Raw genomic sequence first — 19296 nt, 5'->3', positions numbered from 1 at the left:
TAAACAGTATGCTACACAGCTTGGCTTCTTGCGAAGATGCCTTTCTTTCCAAAGATTCAGTAGGCTCAGGCCTGTTACTGTATGTTCCAACCATTTCGTGGCGTACCTATCTGTACTAAACCGAAGTATAGTTCCGATTTATCAGCCGCTCTTCAAAAAGATTCTTAGCCCTCGCTGAACCTTTGGACCTGGACAAACACCGCAAGATCTTCTCTGAGCGACAAGAAGAAGTGATGGAAATTATTCGCCCTATAACAGACTTCGATTCCGATGATCCAGGCCACTGCTATCACAACAACAGCTCAGGCGAATATGAACATTGCAACCATGCTTGCCCTTTCAACACATCAGAAGATGATGATGTCCCAAAGTGTCCGTTCGAGGAATGGGAATTCTGGAACGACCAGCTAAAGTGGATCGAATATGAGCCTTCCCTTTCTTCCTACTTTCGGGATCCCGCTGGTGCCCGTTCTCAAAACATACTCATCGGCTTCTATGGATATCGCTTCATCCACGAATACAGGTAAGACTTGGGTACGCACGATACAGAACTCGGCTAACGTCAATACCATTAAGAAACATCTTTTTGCCTCCTGCTCCACCCCAACTGCAGCAACCTCGACCACAGAATAGAGATGTAAAACTGAATGGATTGTACGTTGAAACTAAGCTGGATCGTATCAGATGCGTTTACGTATTTCTGGGTATTCTCCTTTGTGTGATCGCCGGTGGAAGGCTTGTCTGGGGTACCTGGGAGATAGTGTTTGGTGCTGGAAGCTTCCTCGTCGCTTTGCCGATGTTATTATTGACACTACTGAGTCATTATGAAATGTGACAACTCACGGTAAGTTTGATAACAATAGCGTTCATTGCAAGGATAAGACTAAGAATAAGAAATTATGCAAGAAAAGAGCACCCGCCCCCGACCACGACCATTCATTAATCAGTGAAAAATGCAAGAAGTAATTGACAGTAAGGTACCCCATCTGGTACTCATTCTAGCAACGCAAATTTGCCTCGTTCTTCATCTTCTCCCGGTGATCGCATGGCAAACGAACCCGGTAGAAGCGACTTGGATGGATAATTCGTATACACTTCATTCGCTTTCTTTGGCCCCTCCCACATGTTATACCCGAATTCTATCAGGAAAGGCGCCCTACAAATAAATATAAGTCAATGTATGGATTTCGGGGGATTTGCGCATTCGAGACTCACCATGTTGAAAGCGCGAGCACCTGTCAAAACGTCCATTCATTGTCTCGATTATTGTCTCCGGCACGAGATCGTATGACAAGAGTCAAGTTCACGAACCAGCCGATGAGATACCACATGGCGCATAAACCCACCGCAATGATTCCCCACCGTATCACACCGGAGAGCCGTCCGAGTAGTTGAGGTCGATGTCGAGCCATGGAAACCAGGAAGTCGACAACATACGTGGTGACACCAAGGCACAGAAAACCAGCCGCTGTCCAGGAGAAGACTGACACTTCGCTGAACGACGTCCCTTTCAAACAAGGATCTCCATAAAACCCTAGATTATCATTTTCGTAAGGAAGCCAACTGAGCACGGCTAGAACGATAACCATGACGTCTATGATCAGTAATACCAATACTCGTCCTTTGTACCTTTGAAGTATCTCCGATGCCGTTAAGTGTAGTACTAGTACTGCGAGGACTGAGTATAGAGGAATGACTAGTAAAAGTATCCTTGTGGAACCTTTGTACGCCTCAGTTCTAGGCAATGAACATATGGAGGCGACCAATAAAGCAAGTGAGAATATTGCTGATGCCAAAAGAAACTCGCGAGTTGTGTCGAGCACTGGGCATAAGATACGCCAGAGTGGGGGCCACATCCGTGATTGATACGGTCTTTGGCTGAGGTTGACCGTGAGAATTCCGCAAAGGTAGACTGTGATCAAAATAGCCTGTATTATGTACGTGGCCAGCATCTATTTAGATTAGCACATTTTAGTCTCGACGTGAGTATTCCGAACGTGGTACTCACACCGATTCCGGCAAGGTCAGGGCTACCTTCCCATCCAATAATCTCGCACATCTCTTTGGGACAGTTATTAAAAGCAGTAAACTCGACATCATGCCAGAGACTCGAACTATTGACAACCCAGTCCCAGAAGTCTTGGTTCATAGTTGGAGTTTCCAGTGAACCGTTTTTGATAGCCTCAAACCCCTGTACAACGGATTGATAAACGGTTCCATAAGTATGATATGCGACCCCATATTTGTCTTCCCTTGTTTCGTTATATTGCAAGTAGCTCCAAATCTCCATGACCTTACTGCAGTTGTTGTTCGCGTAGTCCAATAAATTGAGCCGTGTGAAGTTGTATGGTGTGGAGTTGTTCATGACGGGCGGTCGTTAGCCAGTACGTCGGCTCGTTGACTTGCGCAAAAGAGAAGATAATTGTATGCGAGTATTGGCTTCTGAGAGATTCTCAGCAAATTCAGTTACAATACGCAAAATTTATGCGTTCGTTTCGGTCGTGAAACTCATACGTCTTAACTGAACTCTTGTACCCCTCTGACAAGGCTGAGCCAGCAAGCCACCATCTATCTATAGTACGCATGTATCCATTTGCACCAGCTGAGCGACAGCATAGGCCGTTTCTTCCATAGCGAACCACTCTTTCTAACCGCCTGTTCAGCGACCTGTATGCTCACGCGCCCTCTTGGTGATACAAAACTTCACATCCTCTACAGAAAGAACTGCCTACATGGACCAGGAAATGGCCACTATGTTGCTGACAGCAGATGGAGAGAAGGGCATAGTGGCGACTCACTGTACTGTTTGTAGATGGAGTATTCTGCGTTACGTGGAGGGCGGATGTGCGGCTGACAAGAATATTGCTTTTGAAGCAGGCTATCAACGGTAGCGTTTTTTGGAACACGTCCGACTTGCCTGCGCGTTGCATGCTAGTTAAGTCTGGAAGTGGTCATATCAAAATAAGAGTTACAATGCTGTGATACGATCTTCAAGGCTTCTAGGCGTTAGAAATGCAAACAGTCACGTCTTTATGTAGATCGAGTTGTTCGTTATAGACATGTCAAATATACGGTGCTGTCAAAGTGAGTACGTACCTAAGTACTGAACCTTGGAAGCGATCCGGAGCCTTTTCTTGCTGTTCGCATAAGACCATCTTTCGAATACAAACTATACACGTCGTCTCATGTAGTTCAGCTGTTGGGGAAGGTGACCACTACGACGCATCGGATCGAGGGGATCGGTGTTCACCTGATGCTTTTAGCGTCCACCTAGGCGGGCTTGCCTGGGTACTGTATCCGACCCAACCATCCTGTATCGTCCTCCCACCTCCATCTTCCACGAGCACATTTTGATTGTCAAGATCCACCACAAAAAAAATTCCCAATCCTATCATTTCTCAAAACACAATATGTTTGAATTGCTTAACGCCACCAAGGTGGCTTCCTGCCTACACACAGTACCTTGGTTGCTGAAAGAAATTTCGTAGTAAACTTCTAGGGCTCGTATATCGCGTCTACAAGCGTCGCAAATATCACATCATGTTCTGCTAGAGTCATCTTGTATTAACCTGGTAGCAGTCCATATCTGTATCAATAGGCGACCCCAATTTGTGACCCTCTAGCCAATCCCCATCGAACAAAGTGGTAAGAAAAGGGACTTTCCACAAGGCTCGCCACACGGTAAATTCAATTTCACACAAACCCAATCCCAACCTTTTCTGCTTCAGCCCTCCAAAGCTCTCGTATTCCGTCTTTGCGATTCCAATCTTACCCACCACCATCATGGCTACCCACACCGACGCTCCACCTCCCTACACTCCCGGAACACCAGAATTCACTGAGAATGCGGCCACGAAAATTGAGCAAGTGGAAGCTGCGCATAGAACTATGAGATCACAGCGCTACCTCCTCGAAATCATCGCATACTTTCTCCCAGTCGACATGCCGAAGCTCGTCGAAGCAATCCCCTTCGAATGGCCAACCTACAACGGTTTTCGTGCCTCGCTCCTCCAGAAGAAAGAACGCGCCCACCTGTTGCATCTTTCACAAACACACACCAAACATGTTCCCAACAAACATACACTTAACACCACGAGCACACATGTCACAATATGTCTACACGCACGGGAGAGAACCAACACGAACTCGACATTCTGAACAAGAAGAGCGAGCTGAAGCTACAGGAGATGAAGTGGCAGACCATCCACCTACTTGTTATGTGCATCGGTGGAATAATCTGCGTCCTAATTGTGTGCCTCACACAGGACGGATTTGAGTCCTCGGAATGCCTACTGTAAGGGCTACAATAGTCTTGCTGAGTTCCTTACCGGTATACCTATGGTTGGAGAGAATGGCACATGGCAGCAGTTGTTGGCCTTGGTACCCTAAGAGAATTCCATTGTTCCCGTTAGACCATGAATGTCTCGATGAATTTGGACACGCAAGCATCGTCTTACTCTATCCTATCACAAGTAGTGTCTGCACCAGAAAGCGGGCTAAATCACGGTGATACTTTCATTTTCTCATATGCAAAGTTCTATCCACGAAGCCACAATCAAGAGAAGAGGCTCTTTAGACTCTCCAATACTATATCAGATAGCTAATACGAAGTGCCGAAACGCAACCCTCGAATCCCAACCGCATTATTTCATACCCTAACGTTTTACTCTTAACGCAAATCAGAACTCGCAGTAGAGCTTCCCGACAGCCACCTAAGGGTGACTGAAGTTAGCACAAATCCGTTCCTCTAGAGGCGTCAGACATGCCATGCATGTTACCTGCAACTATTGCAAGTGTATGGCGTCTCAATCATCGACACGGTGACCGTACCGTCACACTCGCCTCTGAGCGTGCCACTGTAAGTAACCTTGAAACCTTCGAGAGTACACCCACAGCCGTTGTGTTTTGTGTCGGCTCTTGAGCACATAGCTTTGTTTGGGTTTTACAAAGTGTGAGGGTGAGGATGATTAAGAATGCTAATCGCAAACCAGGCTGCTCTACTGATTTGTATGTATATTCTTCCTTGGCGGTGATTTGTCATATCGTGGGATATCCTGTCTACGCTGTGTAACCTCAGCTTATCTCTTGCTTGTATAAGGACATTTGATTGGCGAATGCTGTAACATCTACAGCTGACGTGTTCGCCTACCTGCCTCAAGCCTCCTCATATCGTCCCACGCGTAATCCAAATCGATACACTCCTGCAGCCTCGCCCCGTCATCCATGCCGGCATATTACCATACCATGCTCACCCCACAATCCGTCCCCTCAACCCACTCCTCCCCAAAACCTCACTCTCCTCCAACCCATCAACGCTAACCTCACTCTCTTTACTCCCCGCCTTCTCAACCTCCATCTTCGCCACTCCTTTCCCCCCTACTCCTACACTACCCCACCCCCAATTCTCCTCCACCCACGTCACAGGCCAAAGTAGCACCGTACCCGCAACACAGAATATCGTCGCCCAGACCTGCCACAACCAGATCAACATCCACGCGCCCGGTGCAATGAAGCGGATCCACTGGTCGACTTGGTACAGATCGTCTTGCTTGGAGATATGGTAGAGGGGTTTTGACGAGGTGTTGGATGGTGAAGTTGAGTTCTGCGAGGTCACGTCTGCGAGTAGAGAGTGATTTGGTTTGGTTTCGGAAGAGGATGTGGACGAAGAAGCGGCGATGGAAGCATACGTGGGCGGAGAGGCCGACCGACGGAGGTACAAAACGGTGGTAAGTCGCACTGGCGCGTAGTAGAACGGTATCAACCAGATACGGAAGATTTGGAAGATTGTGACGTAGAGTATGAGGTTCTTCTCATCGAACGCTGTTTCCCCTTCTCGTTAGTCATCTTGTCCTGTATACATGCAAATAGCCAAGTAGGGGGGTGTTGAGACGTACCAACACTCTGCACCGTGCAATCGATCCTCGGACTCATAATCTTGTACCACCGATATGTCCGCTCAACCAGCCATCTCGAGTTGGGCCTGCTCCATGTACGACAAAAAGGATGGGAGAAGGCGGCATCGGGCGTAAAGTATTTCTCAATCGTTGTGCGCTGCAGCGATGGCGGAGATTGCGTGAGGAGGTGAATTACGGCGGGGATTTCCTTGACTGGAACGCGGGAGAGTTGTTAGCAAGGAACAAAAGTACGCGCCGTCAAGCCGGACTACTACCGGGAAGCGCATTGGACAACGTCGGGGTAATGGAGGGTGCGACAAACCTGGGTCTTCCATCTTGAGAAGCGTTGACGGAGCTGTGAAGGTGCGGCGCGAGGTTTGTAGAGCAGAGAGCTACGCCGGGTGTGGATGTCGCGGATGGAGGTTTGAGACGCGACCTCGGAATGTCGCGCGGAGGTGACGTCATGCAGATCACAGCTTCATAGCTTCACAGCCTCACTCCATGATGTTTGACGCAGGTCCGGGCATTGGGGCAGGCAGCTTGGTAATTACTTTGATTCTTTACTTCTTGATGATCATTATGCTATCTTGCCGCTCTTGCAGCATCGTGGGATCGTGAATCGAACAGCTTCCAAGGTTGCATCTACTGCGACCTGTACTGCTGAATCTCTGCCTCGTCGAGATGCCTTAGCTTGTTTACGCTTGGTGCCTCTCCAGTCGCAATGCCCTTTGCCAACTCAACAAACCCGCCAATCTGTGTTCGCTTGGATACAGCGTATTGTGCGGTGCTGGCCTTGACGCGAATGATGCCTAAGGATTGGTGTATAAGTCAGTCAATGTTTCACAGTTAGTCTGCATAGAGCGGTTTCTTACCAATACGGGGGTCCTCGGGTCCACCGTCGTGCTTGCCATCACCAAGATCACCGATCCATGCCTTAAGCGCGGGGGAGTAGTGTTTACGCACGACCTCACGATCAGTCTCAATAGAGGCATGACCAGAAATGGATGCCCATTCACCAGAGCTGTTGATGAAGCCAATGTTGACAGACTTGTGTTCCTTCAGGTCGTCTGTCTTGCCAGACTCGGTGTTGGTGTGGAAGAGGAGGTCGAAGCCGTGGCCCTCCTGTGTAGCATACATTAGCGCCTCTTCAATGCCTATGATGAGCGATTAGTGGTTGGAAAACATACCTTGGCAGCGAGAGCCATGGCTCTTGAAGCCAGGAGGTCGCTGTCAGCAACCTGTGTGGTCAACAGGCAGAACTTGGTCTTGTCGACGAAGTTGAGTAGGTCCTCGCACTTCTCCTTGAGGGAGGGCTCCTCAAGGTTCTTCTGTGTGTAGGGGTCGGCCGTCTTGGAGCCGGTATCCGCGTTGCTAAAGCCAGACATGTTGAAGGTTGTTGTAGAGAATACGCGTTGAGGTGTGGTGTGGTTATGTGATAGCTGCGGACATGGCGTCAGCTTCGGTACGCAGTACAATGTCCGAGGACTCTTTCGCGCTGTCCTTGAGATGCACTGAGAAAGAAAACGTGACTGAAGCATACCTTCTTGTGGGTGATTTGGTGGTAGGCAGGTAATTTGGGTGTGAGAGAAGGAGAGGATATGGCGCGACCTTGTATTGATATTGAGTTTGCCCTGATGATGTCATTCGCAGTGGTGCGCGCGTTGGAACCACATTCATCCACCCCACTATGTGGGGTAGCTTCATTTGGTGTCACCCGGCTCTAGTTTTACGGGTGGTCTAGCATGTAGCTCAGGGTCTTGCGTCATGTCATGCTTGTTCAAGCTAGGAATCAAGTTCTAGATGGCTGGGTAGTACATTCACTGTGTTGGACAACAGCCCGGGCGCAATGTTAAAAATAAGATGGTGACATTATCCCTCTAGATCTGCTGCGCGTCTAAAAGAGAAACGTCCTTCATACCCCACTCCGTGACCCCGTCCAATGCCATGCCATGCTGGTATCCCGTGAACAATAGCGGAGAATATACCGATTCCAAGCTAGAAATGAAGATGTGGGCTAGATCCTAGAGTATGCAAAAGCAAATGTCTCGGATATATGACCCAAGTTCCGAGAGGCTAACACCTCTAGTGACAAGTTGTGACATTGCGCGCTCTATGCGTCGGCAGCTGTCTCCTTGTCCTCAATTGACGCCTTCTTGAGGTCGTCAGCAGCGTCTGCCGCGGCGTCCTTCTCCTGGTCGTGCTCGGCCTCGGCGGAAGCGCTGCCGTTGACAGCTTGGTTCTTCTGCGCGGGCTTGCGGGCAGCATCTGTGCTGCCGTTCGCGGCGTCTTCTTCGGCCTCCTCTGCCTCGAGGCGGTCAATCTCCTTTTGTGCCTTGGCGATGTTCTGTAGATGGTTAGCAGAGTCCTAGCAGCCAGATATATGATGACTTGCCTCCTTGGTCTTGCGGTCCTGGTCCTCTTTCCAGTGCTTGAGCTTAGCCTGGAGCTTCTCGACGGTGGCAGGGACTTCCTCCTGGTTTGAAGGAGGGTCGACACCGACCTTGGCCAACTCCTCGATGATACCGATGTTGAGGTTGAACTTGCCGGGAGCAGCAGCAGCGCCGCCCTTCTTTCCCTTCTTGCCCTTCTTTCCGCCGGTACCGGCGAAATAGCTCTCCTCCTCAGTGTCCTTCTTCGATATACGGGTTCCCTTGAGGCCCGAGTCATCGACGGTGCGCTGGGCGGAAGCGGCGAACTTGCTAGCGGCGGTGGTCTCCTTGGGTGGGAGCGCGGAGGGGTCGAAGTGGCGGATCAGGCCCTCGCAGGCAATGATCTCGTCGCCGTACGCAGGTGCGCTGGCTTCCTCGAGACGCTTGGCGGCCGTCTCCTTACGCTTGCTGGCAACGTACTGAATCTGCTCCAGACGTCTCTTCTCGTTGCGGATCTTACGGGCCTGGAACTCGTAGTCCTTGAATGCGCGCAGCTGCTGGAAGTAGTTGTCCTTGAGCTCCTTGCGGGCCTGGTACTTCTCCTGCTGCACTGCGCGCGCCTTGTCTGTCTCCTCGCGAAGTGACCTCAGGTTCTTGAAGGCCTCGTCCTGCTCAGCCTTCAGGCCATCCAGCTCGGTCTGGAGCTTGGTGTACTTGTCGCTGAGGGCCTTGTTCTCGGGGTCGTCCAGGAGCTTCTTCTGCTCAGCGATCTGGGCCTTGATGTCGTCAATCTTCTTTTGCTGGCTGTCGAAGCCGGAGAAATTCTTCTTGGCCTTGTTAAGTGCGCTGATCTCGGCCAGGGCCTTCTTCTCGTCTACTAGCTTCATCATGCCAGTGTCAACCTGCTTCTGCAGACGGGCAATCTCTTGGTCAACATCCTCGGCCGACTTGTAGTTGGACTTGCCCTTGGCAGTCTTGAGCTCGTTGAGCTGCTGCTTAAGCTGCTCGTCGAGCTTCTTGATCTTCTCGAAGATGGCGTTGCGTCCGGACTTGTTACCCTGCTGAGACTGGCGGATGGCGTTAAGTTCCGTCTTGAGCTCCTGCTGGCGCTTTGCGTTGGGCGAGTCCTTGTTGTTAGGCTTGGCGAGGTCGAGCTTGGCTTTGCAGGCGTTCTGTCCGTCGTCAGTAATTTTCCTGTGTGATGTGGTAGTGTGCGATGCAGTCACCCGCCGGCTCATGGCCGTGCGACTGCGCGCATTACACCAAGACATGCACTCACCAGCTTCTCCTGGGCGGCGGTGTGCTCCTTCTCCAACTTGGCGAGCTCCTCCTTGTACTTGTCCTCGTCGGGCTTGTCGGGCTTGACAATCTGCTGCTTTTCCTTGGGAGCAGCAGCGCCGTTGGTGGAAGTGGCCTGGGCGGCGGGTGGTGTTGCGACGTCGGCCATGGTTGCTGTGCAGTCAATTGGGCTGACGAGTTGACTGAGAAATACGGCGGTGGGGGAAGATCTGCGAGACCTAAGTAGACCGCCGAAAAGTGAGGGTGGAGGGCTAAGGGCGGTGGGAGGACAACTATTAAATTCGAGGGTCTCGAGTGAACCACGGGCGACATCCTGGCAACTTTTCCCGAACTTTAGCGGGCGGGCTAGTGCCGCCCGCAGTCTCCATCAATCGACTGGAACATTCACTCGAGCCTCGAACACGCACTCAACAAACCACATGATGGCTGAGCAATCGCGGGGCAAGATCCCCATTCTGCTGCTCAAGACAAAATCAATACCCAAGGATACGTATGAGGAGCTTTTCCTTACTCTCGACAACGGCCGCTATGCACCCGTCTTCGTGCCCGTTTTGGAGCACAGGTTCAAGCGAGACGCCCTGCATGATGTGCGCCAACATGTCACCAACCGCGGCTTCGTGCCAAAGTCGCAGCAGGGCCTCGGGACATATGGTGCGCTGATATTCACCTCGCAACGCGCAGTCGAAGCCTTCAGTGAGGTTGTCGAGGAAATCCGCAAGGAGGGGTCCCTCGACATTGACGATCTGCTTCCACAGAGCCTGCCGTTGTATGTAGTAGGTCCAGCTACAGCCCGCGGTCTGCGATCGCTGGATCTCAAGTGTCCGATCTTGGGTGAGGAGACTGGCAACGGCGAGGCCTTGGCTGGCTTCATCTTGAAGCACTACAACGCCCTCCATCCAGATGTCATGAATCCACCTATACTCTTCATGGTGGGCGATAAGAGGAGGGATATAATACCAAAGACTCTCCAGTCAGAAGAGCTGGATCCAAAGCAGAGGGCGAAAGTAGATGAGGTTGTTATATACGAGACTGGGGAGATGCAGTCTTTCAAGGACGACTTCTCTACCATCTGGCGGAGAAATGCCGATCAAGGCTCGACACGGCAATGGGTCGTGGTGTTCTCTCCCAGCGGTTGTCAAGCAATGCTTGAGAGCCTGGGGCTTCTGGATGCGGAGACTGGAAAAGCCAAAGCTAGGTGTACGGCTGCTGATCAGAGAGACATCCTGATAGCTACCATCGGCCCGACTACGCGTGATTACCTAAGACAGGAGTTTGGATTCACACCTGATGTGTGCGCAGACAAGCCAAGTCCAGAGGGCATCGCAGAAGGCATTGGAGCCTTTCTCAAAAGACACGAGTAAGAAGCAGCAGCCGTGGTTCTCCTAGTGGCTTCGTATAGGTCGACAGGATTACGCGCGGCTCTCGATATAGGTCAGAGGGCGCTGTATATAAGGTCCATATGGTGGGAAGTTTGCTAGATCACGCACGCGGGTGCGCATCGCAATTCCACACGCTCTAAATTCGTTTCACACTATCGATCGTGGCTTCAGTGTGATGGCTCAAGGTTGCACGTGCCTTCCTGACGCGTCGATGAACTAATTACTGCCATTGACGTCACCATTCACGCGACGCGCCTGCCACACACTTTGAGTGCGCGCAAACACCCGCCCTCCGCATCATTACTTCACTCATCTATATCACTTTCCTGTTTACGATATTTCACCAATCTGTCTCAGTTCATCTCAATTCATCTCAATTCATCTCAATTCACACCAGACTCTGTTTCAGCGACAATGGCAGGAACACGCTCTTCCGTACGCAAGACCGACAACAACTCCAGTCCTGCAAAAGGCAATGATGTAGCAGCTGGCACCAAGCGCAAGCCAGAAGTTGAGCCGTCCCCAAAGCGCGATCGCAAGGCGTCGAAGAAGCAGGCGACTATCGAGGAGACAATGGACGCAAGCAAGTTGTCAGACAGCGACACGAAAGACGCTTCCGACGACGCCGACGACGCACAGCAGGAAGAGCAATCGGAAGAGCAGGCCCAAGTGGCAGCTGCTGAAGACCTTGTCGACGCAAGCGACACGAAAGCATTAGCCACTGGTGACGAGAAGCCTTCGACGACTGAAGAAAACACTGAAGAAGACACTGAAGCCGCACCCAAGGCCGACGAGATCACAAACGGAGGGACCACACAAGGGAACACCCCGGAGCAAGATGACAGCGCTCCCAAGGAGCCCGCCGCAGACGGCGAAGGCGCAATCGAGTCGTCCTCCCAGCGCGCCAAGCAAATGCCATCCAACATCCTCGAAAAGGGTGTCATTTACTTCTTCACCCGTAACCGCGTCGGCATCGAAGAATCGGAAAGCGTCGGTGACCTCCAACGTACCTTCTTCGTCCTACGCCCCATGCCTTCTGGAGCCAAACTAGGTGACGGTGCACTCGCCGACTCCAACAACATCCGGCTTTTTGCGCTCCCCAAGAAGGTCTTCCCCAAGTCACACAACGACCGCTTTATGGCGTTTGTCGAGAAGGCGAACACGTCCATCAAGGAACTGAAGGAGACTTTCTTTGGCGCAAACGAGTACGAGACGAAGACGCAGGGGAGTCGACGCACAGAGCCAGTTGCGCCAGTTGCGGAGGGTGTATATGCGATTACACGCACTGAAGACCGCACATGCCATCTCGTTTACTCCACCACCATACCTTCTGAGCTTGGCGAGGTGCAGGAAGACCTCGGTATCAAAGATCAGGGTAGCTTCATCATGAGCGTCAAGAACCCTGAACGCAGTGGCCCGGCTTCTGCTCAGCTGGACCAGAAACCTGGCTTTCCCAAAGAGTACGTGACTTATTTTTCACTAAATGTTTTTTGACTGACCACAAGCAGGTTTATCGATGAATTCCGTGGCTTAGCCTGGGTCGAGGTCAAGCCCAAGTACCTGGACTACGAGTACTGCCAGATTCTGCTTATCGGCGAGAAGATGGAGGCGGGTGTTGAGCCGACGACCAAGGACCAGAAGCATGACAAGGAGACTCCGCAAGAGGAGATTGAGAAGCTGGAACATGAGGATGAGCTAAGAGTTGAGCATCTGCATGGTGATGACTCTGTCTATGACGATCTCAAGATTAGCAAGAAGGAATATCCTCAGGTTGCTACTACTTGGTGAGCTCAATCTTGAGCTTAACTTATGAGACATCGGAGAACGTCTTTTTCTACCTGCTGTACGAGGTGTGGGCTGCGGGCGTTCAATGGCGCAGGGTATATCACGGGATGGATATTTGGAACTGGGGAGTTGGATGGTGATAGTTAAAAGAACGGATCCAGGATTCGGCTTCGTTCACAGACGTGGTAACATCGAATCGTACTGTGCCTTTGCAAATTGCTTCACACCCGTCGTTGAACCCGCTCACATGCGAAGCTTCTTTTGCATTCGAACCTAACATTTCGACATTAAGCTAAAGCTATGCATAGCTCGAACGGTATGTTCATTCTCCACCAAAGCGCGCTTTATATTTGAGGTCGGCGGAAACGTTACAGTAGTGTTCAGCCTTCCATTTATACCTCGGCTCTCCGCCATCCAACTCCCTTAGACGGTACACTCTCCCATCCTGAAGGGTGTCGGGCGGCACTACTGGTGCAGTGTTGAACATTTTCCAACATGTATCCTCGCCCGCCATGATGATAATCCCTGCACAGTGTGTGTCGTCCTTGCTTTGTCGGAAGATCGTACTCCACTCTAGCGTAGCTAAAACCGGCTGGTAGGAAGGATCATCTAGAACTTCTATTCGCTGTTCCAGCCAATTCATGTCGATAGAATCTAAGATCCTCTGTTGAGAACTATCTCTAGTGGAAAAACAGTTCTCAATGTCGCGGTGGTAACCCCTCATTCTCTCCGTAATGCCACTAAAAGAAGTTGTCCGATCGAGAAGACGGTCGTCGAAACGAATGTGAAACTGTGTCTGAGCCATTTCCTGGACGTCCGCATGCGGATTTAGAATACTCAGCGCCATGTGCACGAAGCGCATGCGAGGAGGGCAGTAGATGGTAATGCTAGGGTAATGAAAATGAGGTGGAACCACGATAGCTTTCGTCATTCGGGAAGCGGTGATGGCGTTTGCGGTCGTGGTCTGAGGAATTCTGTAAACGGGGTAGAAAGTCTTGTCTGTCTTTGGAATCCATGCTTTCAATGCATGTGTGCTGCATAGCACAAGTACCTGCGTGTCTGTCTTCTCATACGGGGTATCTGCGCAAGTAAGCATACGATCCGTGTCATAAATATGGCAGAGATGCATGTACCGAAAGTTTTCAGTCTAAGACGACTAGAACTACTAGGACTGCTCTGTCTCGTATGAGGTGGCGGGTATTGGGAAACCGCGAGTTGTGATGATTCATACGCAATCCCGTTAATATCTGGCAGCGTTTGACCATGATCCTGACCTGAAGATATACCTTCTGCAACTTCTCGGCGAGGACAAACCTGCATCCACTTTTGTATATCTTCTCGCCCCTCAGTTGTTAGCCGATTCTGATTGATGAAGTAGGTGCTCGCAGAACTGGCAGAACTCCTCCAATCTGTATCGGAACACGTCTGCTCGATAACTGTCAACATCTTGAGATCCGACATTGATTGCGTCTCTTCCCGAATAAGCTGGCCCTTGAGGATTGTTGATCTGGAAGATATTGTGATCTCACCAAGCCCATCCAGCAAATCCTTCAAATCTTGAATCAAGGCGGCAAACTTCTTTGAATCTCGAATTGCCCAACGAGTCTTCTCCACAAGCCCTACTTTTCTTATATGCTCAGAGAATCCCGTATGAAATTGGACCAGTGGTGAGCTCTCAAAAGACAGCGAGCAAACCGCGCTGCCCTGAACTATTGCTTTCGGACTATTCTGCGTTGAGGACGTTTTCTCCAGACCATACTTCGACTTAAGATTCTGCGTTTCATCGAATAGTCTCTGAACGTTTGAGAGTATTCTCTCGACCAGTTTTCGCGTTTCCAGGTCGTCCAGAAGAGGATCTCTGTCCTGGTCCGGCCTCAGTATACCCACTGCTTCGCCCCAGATCATCAATCGCCGCTTCTCTATGCTGAGTTTCACGACCATAATCTCATAGTCCACGCTAGTCTTCCGTCCAATTTCAACCAGATCGAAACATTGTATACACAAAGAGAAAAGGCCAGCTAGGGAAACTGCACCAAGAGTAAGGCTGACGGGCTCCATCGGAAACTTAGGCTACAATGAACGTAGAATGTTGTGGGCTAGGTTTGGCCGAAGCCTTCCTATTGCAAAGAAGTAGGACTTTAGGCAATGAAGGTGTAATAGCGAGATGATAAGGAATTGCGCAACAATAGATACAAGTTCAGCTGAGAAAAAGCTGGCCTTTAAGAGAGCCTTGGCAAGAAGCCTCAGGTAGTAATTGCAAGACGTAACAGGATCTATTCTAAATTTAGCAGCTGACACTCAACGCAGCATCGTGCGGGGTAAGATGCATTCATCACGTCACTAGATAAGCTGTGTCTTCTTTAGGGCTCTCTCGATTGATTTAACGTTTTGGGTAGGGTTTCAATCCCCCTTATTGTGTCGCTTAGTTTCGTTCATAAGCTTAGTAGCATAAAGCAACATACTATCTCCTGTTCATTTGACTAGGTGATCGATATATCTAACTTCGCTATATACACTGTCCTTGTATTATGGCTCCAAGAAATTCATGACTGGGACTGACGATCACCAAGATATTGAACCACAAGTTTGACGCCAACGTTAAACCAGTTTTATGCCATGGATGGCCGAGACGAAAGATCTCTTATAGGTCCAAGATAGATTCTAGATCAGGGTGAACCACTCATCATCCTCGTCTGATCCTCTTTCCCAAAACTCGCCATTCATAAGTTCAGGCACGAAAGCTCCACCGATGAAATTGAAACCTCCCGCACAAGGCCTTATAACACATGGTGACGCCATGCCGTGAAGTACAACCAACAAATCTCCAGCCTTGGCATTGTAATTACTGATGCCCATGCATGATTTCACTGTTGTCCGAAAGATCAACTTCCATATCATTGGCATCAAACATTCAATAGCTTGTTGCATTTGTGGTGTAATGCTGATTTGGTTGTTGTCGTTACCAGGGTGGATAAAAACCGTGCGCAAGGCTACCATGTCCCTTCTGGTGCAACTGATGAGGACAGAGATATGTTCGGCGAATTGGTCAGGAAGTGTAGTGCGACCCAAGTGCGCACTTGTGAGAAGACCTACAAGGTCCGAGATAGCCACAAATTGGTGCGCAGAATCCGCGCCGCCGTTGTGGGTCATGCTTCGTTGCAAGGCGACTTCGTACCAGGAGCCAATACATTCAATGAGACTGTCAAATACTTGACCCGAGTTGAAATCTGCGCCTCCGAGTAGTGTAGTGGTAGAGTCGGCTTGCCAAGGTTTGCTGATAGCTGTGATGTAATCAACTATTCTTCCTTTTACTTTGAGTCGTCTTCCATCTGGTTCGAGAATCCAATCGCATTCAGTCGCCCCTGAACACTGTTTGTTCCTGAAGGGCACTAGGTCTGTTTTCGGCGGCTTTGACGGACTATAGTCTGTAAAACGCCTTGAGAAGTCCGGCACCCAAGATGGCAACCCGAATTCTTCGCTCGCTGGACCTATAGCCATAAGTATAGCTCCGAGGTCTTTCGACTGCCGGAAACAAGCGACAGTAACCTCGGTATATATTTGAGCGACAGATTTCGTGTAGTCCGGAATTGGCCAATCCAATTCCATTCTTTTAGCATATCCGTACATCGCATGGATCTTATCCTCTGGTTGCGTGACATCCAAGTTCGCTACAATAGTTAGGAGGTACTGATGGTGAACCTTCGCTTCTTCTCCCTTTTCTTTTAGCCGAAGATGATAGATACACGCATTATGACCTTCGAGATACGATCTCCAGTGAAGTGACAGTGAGTCAGGTTTCGAATATGGAACACGTGTAAAGTCCGTTGCAAAGGCCAGGTTTTCGAAAGCTATCAGACGTTCGCCACAATAGAATACCACTTTCCGTGCTAAAACAACCTCTTGGAAGACCCAAACTCTGCGGAACCAGGGTAAGCGCAATATAGGGTGGAGTTTGCCATATGGGAATTCTTGAGAGATTTCTAATCGACGTTAGCAGCTTCACTGCAGCGAGCCATGAGGGACTGCTAGTGTATTTTTGAGGATAGCTCATGCAATCTGCCGTTCTTCCAATCAGGTCAGGTGTGGACAACTTACGAAGGACTTCATCGGCAACCTTTTCGTACTGCCTCCTCATCGTCTCCTCCCCCACTCCGATTTTCCTCGCTGCAAGCACTGCTAAAGAAGCGGCACCTAGCTTATTTACCGCTTTGGCCGCTACTTCAGTTCTCTCATCTCCTTCACCTAGATGGACATTGACCTGTATCGCTTTGTTGTAAATCTCGTCCATGAAAGCGACCTGGGTGTTTCTTTCTTGGGTCGCCTGTGTATCGCCTTTGGACGGTCATTGATATAACTTATTCATAGGTCATGCATGTACATACGTGCTTGGTTTATACAGATAGAATCTACCCATATCACTCTTTCGAGCTTGCCTTTGAGCATTCGTCGTAGTGCAGTTGCGCACGATCGCGTGATCTTTAACACTCGTCCATCAATTAAGATATAGTCACAGAGCGTAGAGTCGCCCCAAGTATAGGAAAGAGCGAAATACTCTGGCACATTATCAAGAGAAGTTTCTACGAGGGTACCACTTAGCACCGTATCCTTCCAATCTCCTGAGCCCTGAAACACAATGCGCTTCAGATGTAGGATTCTGAAATGACGTGGGTGGTTCAGAGGCGCATAGGTAAAATCGGCATGAGAATCATATGGATATGAAGAAGTTGGTTGATGAGCAGGGTGTTTGGATTGAGAATGACCCATAGCTTACGGGAGAGATAGCGAAGATTTGAACTGGAAAAGGGAACGGATTGTATTAAGTATACACCCGGCGCTGGACTGCGTGAGCTTAAACGGCGACTTGGTTTCGGCCTCTGCACTTGCAGGTGTGATGGCAGTAGAAGAAGTAGGAGTAAGGTAAGGTGGTACGGAATCGAAACGCATGGTAACCCAGAAATGCGGGGGAAATACGTACTATAAGACAACCAACGACAAGCAGGGAGCCATTACGCCTGCAGATCACTTGAAGAATCAGCCGCACGCATTTTTCACGTTCTAGAGCGCATGCAAAGGGCTGAAGAAGCTGAGGTTCCAGCCTGAGGCAGGCTGTTTGGGGCGGTCACTAATCCCCTTTCGGCTTAAAAGCGGGGCTGTGTAGAGAGGAAATCATTCTCTCCCTTGCTCAGCCTCCACATCTCCACATGTGCAGCAACTGTAACTTGATCTCGTACCCAGACGTTCTTTATTCCGCAGCGCCATCATGTGCCTCGTCTTGGCCACGTTGCTACCTAACTACCGGCAGTCATGTTCATGGAATCGTAGACTAAGAGTTCCACATACCGCGAGTTGGTGCGAAACTGGAAGCAATCTTGTAGCTTCTCGTCTGCGGGAGAGACACAAGAAGAATACCAAATCTTGAGAAATCATTGGCGCGAAAAGACAGAATAGATGGAAGCCTACAACGTCAAGTCTCCAGCAGGCAAGAGCTATCACAACCCAATCACGACAACTCATAGTGTGAGCGCAAGATAAGCCGAAGAGCACAGGTTTCTGGATAGAACGTCTTATTTGTCCCCTTCTTCGAACCTACTTCACTATGCCGTCATGATCGTTTCTAACGGCCCAGTCACAATTGTAACATACCAAAAACCCATTCTCTTCTCACCAACGACTGTCATCAAGCAACCAGCGTGAACCTTCCTAGGAGGTACAAGACTGACGGTACCAAAGTCCCGCAATCGACACATCAAGATTACATTGCTCATTGTACGGCACGACCCAGCACTGCAACGCGTCATTCGCAGCCGGCGATCTAATCTTAACAATGACATCGCAGCGGAGATGATTAACGATTCCAGCAAAAGTGTTTGGTCCATGTCTCCCGTCCTTGAAAGCGACTGTGACTCTGGCTTGATTGTGTTCCGGGTCGTTTTTGCCGTTTGATTGTACGGCGATGTCGGGACCGTTGGGGGCGGAGCACCGGCTTGTTTGGAAGCAGGCAGTGGCGCCGGAGGCGAGGATGGCTAGGGAGAGGAAGCGCATTGTGAGATGGGTCTGTGAGGGTTAGTAGGGGAGAGATGAAGGAATTGGTAGGGCTGTACTTCTTGTTCAGGAAAGAGTGTATGTGTTGGTTCTTGGGAAGTGTAAGCGGTGCTGAATTGATGTGCGAAAGTGATGGTAGATCTGTTTGGCAGATAGAGGTCATGATGTCGAGCGGGTGTTATATACTAACTGCCCAGATTCATGACCCAGAAAGATACACCGCCTACACATGTTCGTGGAATTACGAAAAATGAGGATTACTTAAAGTTTGATATAGCCTCCAGACTCGCCTCACAAATTGTACGGTGTACAGGTATAAAGTTGCGCTGGTAAGGTGTCGGCCAATAGGCGCAGGCGGAGGCAGAGTAGCGCCTCATTTATGACTTTGTAGTCTACTCGAACAAGGTAATAACAACCTTACTGAAGGTTTCCCGTACTGAGACCCATGTATTTCTTTCTTACGGCCGCAAAGCCGTCTCTTACGGTAACCACCGCAAGTCAAAAAACGACGAAGATATCTTACAGGTG

General features: G+C 49.9%; 5 protein-coding genes across 5 annotated transcripts; 2 read left to right on the top strand and 3 right to left on the bottom strand.

The window, feature by feature from the left end:
• Positions 1 to 5248: 5248 nt before the first annotated feature.
• Positions 5249 to 5820, bottom strand: J4E82_007015 (uncharacterized protein; the record flags this gene model as incomplete). The annotated part of the gene is made up of 1 exon (XM_051733264.1): positions 5249 to 5820. A coding segment is annotated over one exon (572 nt), but the record flags the coding sequence as incomplete, so codon positions are not given.
• A 716-nt stretch (positions 5821 to 6536) lies between these two features.
• J4E82_007014 (uncharacterized protein) lies at positions 6537 to 7279 on the bottom strand (the record flags this gene model as incomplete). Its single annotated transcript, XM_051733263.1, has 3 exons — positions 6537 to 6703; positions 6767 to 7016; positions 7082 to 7279. 3 exons carry the CDS (start codon positions 7277 to 7279, stop codon positions 6537 to 6539), a joined length of 615 nt encoding a protein of 204 aa, XP_051587008.1.
• A 725-nt stretch (positions 7280 to 8004) lies between these two features.
• On the bottom strand, positions 8005 to 9710 carry J4E82_007013 (uncharacterized protein; the record flags this gene model as incomplete). Its single annotated transcript, XM_051733262.1, has 3 exons — positions 8005 to 8238; positions 8287 to 9435; positions 9543 to 9710. The coding sequence occupies 3 exons, from the start codon at positions 9708 to 9710 to the stop codon at positions 8005 to 8007; spliced, it is 1551 nt and encodes a 516-aa protein (XP_051587007.1).
• A 271-nt stretch (positions 9711 to 9981) lies between these two features.
• J4E82_007012 (uncharacterized protein) lies at positions 9982 to 10923 on the top strand (the record flags this gene model as incomplete). The annotated part of the gene is made up of 1 exon (XM_051733261.1): positions 9982 to 10923. The coding sequence occupies one exon, from the start codon at positions 9982 to 9984 to the stop codon at positions 10921 to 10923; it is 942 nt and encodes a 313-aa protein (XP_051587006.1).
• Positions 10924 to 11355: 432 nt separating this feature from the next.
• J4E82_007011 (uncharacterized protein) lies at positions 11356 to 12729 on the top strand (the record flags this gene model as incomplete). Its single annotated transcript, XM_051733260.1, has 2 exons — positions 11356 to 12401; positions 12450 to 12729. 2 exons carry the CDS (start codon positions 11356 to 11358, stop codon positions 12727 to 12729), a joined length of 1326 nt encoding a protein of 441 aa, XP_051587005.1.
• Positions 12730 to 19296: the final 6567 nt, after the last annotated feature.

Source organism: Alternaria postmessia (assembly GCF_024291825.1).
Source record: "Alternaria postmessia strain BMP 2775 chromosome Unknown scaffold_44, whole genome shotgun sequence".
In the NCBI taxonomy this organism is placed as follows: Eukaryota; Fungi; Ascomycota; class Dothideomycetes; order Pleosporales; family Pleosporaceae; genus Alternaria; species Alternaria postmessia.
This window is presented reverse-complemented; position numbering and strand designations above follow the sequence as displayed.